The 9,253-nt window shown below is 23.7% G+C and overlaps 2 protein-coding genes across 2 annotated transcripts; one reads left to right on the top strand and one right to left on the bottom strand.

The window, feature by feature from the left end:
- Positions 1-3,312: 3,312 nt before the first annotated feature.
- LOC128962378 (zinc finger protein 17-like) lies at positions 3,313-5,376 on the bottom strand. Its single transcript, XM_054308751.1, has 3 exons — positions 4,862-5,376; positions 3,929-4,210; positions 3,313-3,493 (listed from the first exon to the last, which is right to left on the bottom strand). The coding sequence occupies exons 1-3, from the start codon at positions 5,121-5,123 to the stop codon at positions 3,390-3,392; spliced, it is 648 nt and encodes a 215-aa protein (XP_054164726.1). The 5' UTR covers positions 5,124-5,376; the 3' UTR covers positions 3,313-3,389.
- A 2,377-nt stretch (positions 5,377-7,753) lies between these two features.
- LOC128962346 (uncharacterized) lies at positions 7,754-8,861 on the top strand. The gene is made up of 4 exons (XM_054308721.1): positions 7,754-7,762; positions 8,247-8,388; positions 8,475-8,653; positions 8,739-8,861. Exons 1-4 carry the CDS (start codon positions 7,754-7,756, stop codon positions 8,859-8,861), a joined length of 453 nt encoding a protein of 150 aa, XP_054164696.1.
- Positions 8,862-9,253: the final 392 nt, after the last annotated feature.

Here is a 9,253-nt window from a genome sequence, read left to right as displayed (position 1 = left end):
TATATATATACAGACACACACACACACAGACACACACACACACAGACACACACACACACACACACACACACACACACACTCACACACCGGTATCGATAAATGTTGTAAATGTTATGAAACAAATAACAAATCAATAGAGTTTTTGCAAAATTATTTTATATGTGTGTCTATCTATAGCTCTTTAATAAAAACGACAATTAATTTCGTTACACTAAATGTTTTGTTTTGATAACTCTGTCTCTCTGTCTGTCTCTCTGTCTCTCTCTGTCTCTGTCTCTCTGTCTCTCTGTCTCTCTCTCTCTCTCTCTTTATTTATTTATTTTTTCTTTCATATAAAAATAATAACGATATGATTGATTAGAATGTCATATAACTGGAGGCCTTAAACTCTTGTATTATATTTTTATACAATTTATATATGGATTCAATACAATGTGTTTGTCGATGAATTATCTCCCAATACCTGACTTAATATTATGTCTTCAAGAATAATGTCCTATTATACACAAGTGGCACATCATGTTATTAAACTAATAGATAAATGATTCTCACTGACCCATTCACCCACACATACACACCCACACACACACACACACATTTAATCTATCTATAAATTTGATAAGTTATAAACTATATTTATATTTATCTCTACTATATATAACTTTATATTGTAAACTGAATATTTGTTTATGTAGCTTACAACCATATAATGTACCTGTACACTATACACTAATAATAAAAATACCTGTTTACTTTTTCTAAAAAAAGATTAGATGATTTTGATTGAATGTTTTACAAATGTTTGAATGAAAGCTTTAAAATGTACTAGTAGTTTTACTGTATAATAATAATATAAATAATGTGTTTTTTTTGTAAAATTAATGGCCACTATTTTTAGCATTGTTAGAAATTTACTAATAGTATATTGTCTATTATTTTGTTTATAATAGAAGATAGTGTTTCTAAAATAATTTACAATTTCAAAAAAAAAAAATGTTTGCTTTTGTTTTGTTTGTTCAACTTAACTAAATATAGATTAACTATTTTCTAAATATACTCTAATATATATATACCTACTATTCATGCAAAAACTTATTGGTAATTTCATCGGTAAATATATCGTTATAAGTTATAACATATGTGAATATGAATAATGATAGATATATTTAAAATTATGGTTAAAAATCTTAAATATTGAATTATTGTAACAAAAATCATAAATAGTTATAAATATTATAAAATACTGTATTTCTCTATTAATAATATATTTTTGATTTATTTTAAATTTTTAAGTTCAATGTCAAAGTGCAATAATTATTATATTTAGAAATTTTAACTGTTCTATATATCTTAACTATATTTATAATTATAAAATAAAATTATCACATTTATTAGACTCTAATAATTATAGTATATTAGTAATAATTTATTTTAAAAATATATTTACATATTGTAATTAAGTTTGTTTATGCTTTATTATATGAATAATTATTAAAGAATTTTAATCTATATAATACTCTAATAGTAATAATATAAAATATTATAATAAGTTATATACATAAGTATACTATTTAATAGACTATTTAATTTATTTTTTTATATATTTATCTATAACATATTATAATAAATATTATATTAGATAAATTATATAATTTAAATTATATTCATATAATATAAATTATTTAATATCATAAATATACTAGTATAATAATGTACGTATATATATATATATATATGATAATACATAACACTGTCAATAATATTTATTTATTATTTTTATTTACATTTCTACTTTATATATATAATAATAATAATACTTTTTATAAAATGTTACTTTATACTGAAAAGTAGACAATTTAAATATTGACTTAAATTAATGATTATAGAGATATTTATAATTTTGACATTATCTATAATATTCTTTAACTATTTAAAAATAATGATATAAATTATATGCTTATACATAGTCTAACTAAAAATATACCATACAATAAAATAACCGTAAAAATAAATTATTGTTTAATTATATTGTTATTATTACATTAATAATTCAACAATATTATAATAAAATAAATACAATACTCGTTTTAATATTAACTAGTCTTTCATCAATATATTTTTAAAATCATAATAAGTAATCGATAATTATTTTTTAACTATCACAAAGTATGATAAATTGAAATATTTTATAATAAATAGACAGAAATTTGAATAGAATAATTTATATAATTTATATTATAATACATTATTGTTATTGAAATTATTGTAACTTTATTTTGATAACTTAAGTGTAATTTAATTAAGTTTCATAAAATTAATTTATAATTTATTATATTTATTCGTAAAAATGTTTTAGTGTTATATGACCAGATAATTAATTTAATATAATTATTTGTTCATGAAAAATCATAATTGAATATATTTAACGGTATATAAATACTAAATATGCTTTTTAAATGTCATACTACTGTAGTTATTATTAAAAAAAATTAATTATAATAATTAATTGGCATTATTAATTATGAGCTCTGTATTTAGAATAATTAAATTATTATTTTTTTGGTTAATATTTCATGTATATTAAAAAACTGATGATTTTAATATTATATGTGTACATTTTTATTAAATATACTGTATATATATAGATATTTTGCGTAGGTGTGTAGTCTCATACAGCTTGGTATAATCAATCAATTTAAAAAATAATGTACAGTACATGTATTGTATGTGTGTGTGTGTGTCTCATTTTACATAATAATAGTCTAATTTTTATTTATACAATTTTTAATAATAAAAGTATATAATTATGTTAAATTTATATATTTAAACTGTATAAATGTTTATGTAAATTATGTGAAGCGTCAAACAATTATTGTTAATATACTATAATTTTGTTATATCAATAAAATTATAATTAAGTTAGATATATAGTTGTTTTATTATTAAATTTATTATAATATTATCTAATGTTATCCGTAATGTCTTATTATTAATATAAAAAATGAAAATAGTATTAGTTATAAATTAGTGTACATTATAGTTATAATTTGGTTCACTAAAGTTATAAAAAAATATGTTAATAATTAATTTATAAAAAAAATTGACAAAATTCAAGTAAGTAATTATTTAATCTAATCATAAAACATATTATATTAAATGTACTAAATTTGTTTAATTTGTTACCTGTAAGTTAACTTTATTTTTAAATACATATAAAGTTTTTAGAAATAACATATTGTTTGTCTACAAAATTGTACTCAAAAATTATTATATATTTATATATACGGTAATAAACTAAAAAAAATTACAATGAAATTTATTTACATAATTAATGAGATATTATTAATATTTAGTTGTCAAATACAGTATACAGTTAGTATAATAATGAATTACTCGGTTGTCTTAAAAAGCTCAGCCATTTGGGCGCTGGTTAGATGTCCTTTTGGTTCCTGTGTGTGTTGTTGGCTCTGATGTCTCATCAAACTATATTTACCTAAATTCAAACAAAATTTAAAATTATATTTACCGGTAATGATATAATAATAAAACTTTAATTTTGATTTCAAAATGTGTGTGTGTAGTAGTAGTAGTAGTAGTATTAATACTGTTTTATTAAATAAAAATTACTTGCAAACTAATTATACAGCATATGTTTATTTCAATCATAAAGGATTAATTATAGAAAATGTTACTTGGACAAATATAATTATTTTCTATTAAGTGTATAAAATTTACATTATAAATTACTATGAAATTTATTTATCGTAATAAAACTAAACTACAATTTTCTCAAACATCAAATTATCTGTAAAACCTATTTATCTACAATAAGATAAACCACTTTATGATAAAAAAAACAATTTGAAAATTCGTTTGCCTTTATTTTTTAAAGTATTTACTATATTACTAAAAAATAAATGATAATTACTTGAGAAAAATTTGCCACAATTGGCAAACTCGCAGACATTTGGATTGGGACTGGAGTGCAATTTTTTATGTTCAACTAAATTATATTTTCTCATAAAACTTTTGCCACAATTAGGCCAATCGCATGGAAACCGGCGCCCGGTGTGCGAGTTTTTATGGCTGTCCAAATGGGCCCGCGATCTGAACCGTTTGCCACAGTTGTCCCATTCGCATACATACGGCTTGTTTGAGTGACAGCACTGTTGGCAACCATAGTAATTGTTATTGTTTTTACGGGATTTGCCTACAAAATAATAATAATTTAATTTCAATAAAAATATATAAAGTATATAATTAGTATAGAAAGAGTTAATTATGTCAATAGCATAGGTTAACAATTATAGCAACAATTGATGTGTTTTTATCATCAAACAAAAAATTGGTGATAACAATTAACGTCAATTCTATATATATATATATATATATATATATATATATATATATTGTATACTAAATTATAACTTTTAATTAATTGTAACTATTTGTTTGCTATAAATATATTTATATAAAAATAATTAAAATACAATTTGCGTCAATTGACACACAGTTATCATACAATATATTAATCACCGATTGTTAAGTATTGACACATTTGTCAATAACTATAATGAACTGGCGGTACATACACTATATGTCAGTAACATTGGTAACAATAACCCAGGTAAAGTCATACTGTTTTTTAGACATTGTAGATAACTATGATATAAATATTCACATGTTCTGTACTAACATACATGAGCATACCTGTGCTCTAAACATACATTATTTATTTATGATATCATAACTTATTAAACCGATAATTATCATATCATATATATATATATATTATTAAACTAAAGACTATTTATCTAAAAGAGTGGTTCAACTGTTTTGTTGGTAGTTGTGATGAACCTACCGGTGTGTCCACTGCTGCCCCCATTGATGAGTGTTTCATTCAATTGCATCATAATTTGTTTATATCTGTCGCACTCTAATTTGATTTCTTTGATTTGTTGCTTCAATTTATCGCATTCAGTGTTCTTCGCCGACAACTTCCTCCTCAGCTGTTCGTTGTCTGCATTCAGACCATCGATCTGTTGCTTCAGCGACTGTGACTCCGATATGGCATTACTGGTGCCCAACACATACATCATTGACTGATTGGTTACGACATTCATTGACCAAAAAAATCACTGATAATAGACACACACACCTAAAAAAAGTGATGCGATTATGACTTCCTTTTATCCTAAAAAAATCCAAACAAAAGTCACAACAATTGTTTGGTTTGTCTTTTTTTTGCTAATAAAAAACAACAACAACTGAACCAACAAAAAAAACTTTAGGTATATATTGAAAATGCCGTCACAATTGTGAGGTAACGGTGTGTTTGGTTTGCATATACAGTATATTCTGTGTGTTGTTGTTGTTGTTATTGTTTATGTTATATATAATAATTATTAGCAGAATATTCTGTGCCAAACACAACATATGATTGTAATAATAATAATAATTAATAGTTAATTGAAACTAATTATCACTAAATAATACAAATATATATTGAATTCAAATACACCGTCAAAATAAATGTCACGAAATAATATGGTTTTTCTCAGTTAGTATTACTGACTAAACCCTCTCTAACTAACAGATCGATACTCTCTCGGCTCTCTCTCGTCAGTGAATCACAACGCTCTCAATGCTAAGCCTATAGGAGAGTGTGTGGAGAGTAGTGGGAGAGGTGTGGTCTCTCTCATTGTGTGCACAAACTTAACAGATCGGGGGGTGATTTGCCAGTACTTTACAGACAACCATATGATCGGTGAGAGAGAGTCAGACCCGTCACAGACATCACGAATAGTGCAGTGAATTGTTTGAGAACTTCTATGCTCTCCCATAGCCTACGAGTGCTCTCTTTCTTTCGCTCTCACACTCCCTGACCCTCTCTTGTGCAGAGAGATTGACTCTCCCGACTCTACTCTCTCTCCCACTCTCTCTCAATGTTGTTAACCTATCAGAGAGCGAGACGCTCTCCGAAATACTCTCCACTCTCTCCCAATATCTCCCGTTCCCATAGATATATAGCCAAAAGTACAGTTTCAGAGACTGTTTTATGGACTATCCATTCGAATATTCTATGAATATAATCAACATTTTGTATAATCGCCGACTTGTTTGTGTGTGACGTTCAAACAATACGTCCAAAATGTTATATTTTGATATCATATATGCAATGCATATCTTATTTGTGATGTAATTTGGTTTATAATATAATAATATTCTATAAATTATTAATAAACAAACATGCACAATTTTTGATAATTTGTCTAAACATTACATTTAACTAACCCATGTTATAAAATATTAAATAATTTCAGTACTTTAATCCATTTTATTAATTAAGTATTTGTATCATTATATTTTTTAAATAATAATAATAATAAAATTACATTGAAAAAAATTGGCATAGGTAGTAGTGGCATTTTTTCAAATATATATATATATATAAATTACATATGCAAAAATTATAATAAAATTATATATCATATATATATATTTATTTATTTATTACTTATGTTAAAATTTATTTTTGTTTAATTCAATTATCAAGTTATTTATTAATTAAATAAATAACAAGTGTTTTGATGAAAATAGATTTGATGACCAAAAAAAAACAATAATTGTATGAATTTATTACTGGTTTTTACTATTGACATATCGGACAAACTGTTGTATGGTTTCATTCAATTGAATCATTACTTGTTTATAGCGATCGCACTCTAACTTCATAGCCATCATCTGTTGCTTAAGTTTATCGCATTCCGTACTCTTTGCGGTCAACTTTCGCCTCAATTGTTGATTGTCTTCGTGCAGACAATTGATCCGCTGTTTCAGATCGCCGTTATCATAGTGTGCGGTATTAGTGTTGTTGTTGTTGTTGGCCGCGCCCAACATATATACCGACATCGGATCGTTCATATTCATAGTGACTGTGTGTGTGTTTGCGGGTCAGATCGGGTTTCAGACCAATCAATAATTCTATGGACATTAAGTTGAATATATATATAGTGTATGTTTATGTATATATCATAGAAGGACTTACCGTCAAATAGAGAATGAGAAAAAAATATTGAGATTTTTTTTAGTACAAAAAAATTTCTCAATTAGTTTACAGAATATTCTTCTGTTATAATGTGATGTCCGATCAAATCATTGTTAATTTTTTTTATTATTATATAAATATGGATTTCAATTACTGTCAACACAAAAATAAATTAAATTTGAAATTCATTTATGTGTGTGAATCTAATGGATCTCCAATGTATATATAATTTTCAATATACTATTTCAACATTGCTCACTTTTGTTTCCCCCCACTGTATACTAATATCAATAAAATACGTTTATACAGTTTACACATATAGACGGTATAATGTTTTTTGAATTGATTCATAAAATTATTTTTTCATTTTCATAAAACTTAGTTATTTATACATGCTTTTTGTGTATAATTTATATTCATTGCTATTTACATAATATATAATTTATAAATAATTTTTAAAACAAATTTTCTAAGGTTTTTTTTCAAATCAAAATTTTGCTAAACATTAGCTCAAGTTTTAATTATGGTATTAACAATCTAAATGTTAATTTTCACAATTTTTTCACTAAAATCCTTTAAAACTAAAGATAAATTAATTAAGAAAATTTTATAAATAATTAATACATACATAAATTTACAGTACATTACTTGAGATTAACACATATGACTGGTTGACACCAATTAAATCAGTGACAATGGGCACACATGAAACAGGTTTGTTAGTTAATTAATGGTGTATTCAAGGTATGACATTAGTGGTGGTGATGATTGCACACAAATATTTATATACCTTGTATTAAACAATATTGTTTTCTCGGTGATTATGAATTAAATATATACTTTTAAAGTGTGTGACTTAACTTTTATAGTTAGTGTTTGATTTTGTGTAAAACAAAATTTTTAAAAATAAATTGTAACTTATATTAAATATTATGAATCGGTGTTATATTGCTTAACAAATATTTATTTTATTACTTATATTTGTGTCAAATCATAATCTTAAAGAAACATTTAGTAAAAATCAAATTATATTAAATTAGATATTAATTTATTTGATAAATTATTAAGTTTAATAATTAATAGTAATTATGAAAAATTATAAATATTTAATAATAATTAATATATTTATATTTTTTGTAAGTAAAAATTGAATAATTAAATAAATACAGTCATAATAATTATTTGTTATTTATAACAGATTAAAATCATTGAAAGCAAAGCTCAAAATCATTTTATCGAAAGAACTATTAATAAAAACAACTCAACTATTGTTAACCTAAACACTGGTATTGAATCCGTTAAGGATTTCAGTAACGAATTTATCACCCGAAGAGCTACTGGTATTTCATAAAAAAAATTATTTTTTATATTATTTACAAATATTTATACTAAACTTTTATTTATATATATATTTTTAACGGCACAGTTGTCTTATTTTGCGAACCAAACCATATATTTATTAGGTTTAACTTTACGCATCCGTTCAGAGGTGAAGTAATTGCCGGTAACACCAATAGTCGGGACAATAGGTGCAGATTTCGTGGCACCGGACAGTTGGCCTATGAGCTACATGTGCCGCACGATGCTTGCGATACACAAAAATCAGTAATATATATATATAAATAATTTTAGTAATAAATAATAAATAATTAATTTGTTTATATTATATTATATTTTTGTTTTTAATTAGATTGTCGACGGATTGTTTGTCAATAAATTATTTATACGCTTTCATCCATCACTGGAACTGGAGGGCGACTATTCAAAAACAATACTGTGCAAATTTGGCACTGGTACTATCAAAGTTAATTAATATCTAAATAATTAATTATATATAAATATATAATTATAATAAAAATAGAAAAATAAATTTATTACAGTAGTGTAAAACATTTTTTAAATTAATATTGTTTATTTTAAATTAACTGTAAATTTTGTTTAAATATCAATATATATTTTTGTAAATTATATATTTTCAATTTTACTAAAAATAATAACATACACAAAGTTAAATTGAATTTATAAAAATTCAATCAATTACTGGTAATAACATTATAAAAAAAATTTAAAAAAACATTTTATTATAATTAATGTTTGATTTTTAAATATTATAATAAAATATGGAATTTAATGCTTACTTTGAATGTGATTTTGATTTTTGTGAATCAACTGAGCCATATATATTTGATTATAAATTTGTACCGA

Source organism: Oppia nitens, unplaced genomic scaffold, assembly GCF_028296485.1.
Source record: "Oppia nitens isolate AA-2021 unplaced genomic scaffold, nextdenovo-longstitch-racon4-pilon3 scaffold6_pilon_pilon_pilon, whole genome shotgun sequence".
Taxonomy (NCBI): Eukaryota; Metazoa; Arthropoda; class Arachnida; order Sarcoptiformes; family Oppiidae; genus Oppia; species Oppia nitens.
The sequence above is the reverse complement of the archived record's forward strand: the minus strand, read 5'-3'. Positions and strand labels throughout refer to the sequence as shown.

Excerpts from the sequence above, each read along its gene's own strand:
- LOC128962378 (XM_054308751.1), bottom strand. The coding sequence starts at position 5,123 with ATGAATGTCGTAACCAATCAGTCAATGATGTATGTGTTGGGCACCAGT. Across the intron at positions 4,211-4,861 it reads GGGCAGCAGTGGACACACCG|GCAAATCCCGTAAAAACAAT; the intron begins GTAGGTTCATCA and ends ATTATTTTGTAG. Across the intron at positions 3,494-3,928 it reads TTGTGGCAAATTTTTCTCAA|GTAAATATAGTTTGATGAGA; the intron begins GTAATTATCATT and ends GTTTGAATTTAG.
- LOC128962346 (XM_054308721.1), top strand. Across the intron at positions 8,389-8,474 it reads TATCACCCGAAGAGCTACTG|TTGTCTTATTTTGCGAACCA; the intron begins GTATTTCATAAA and ends TTAACGGCACAG. Across the intron at positions 8,654-8,738 it reads CTTGCGATACACAAAAATCA|ATTGTCGACGGATTGTTTGT; the intron begins GTAATATATATA and ends GTTTTTAATTAG.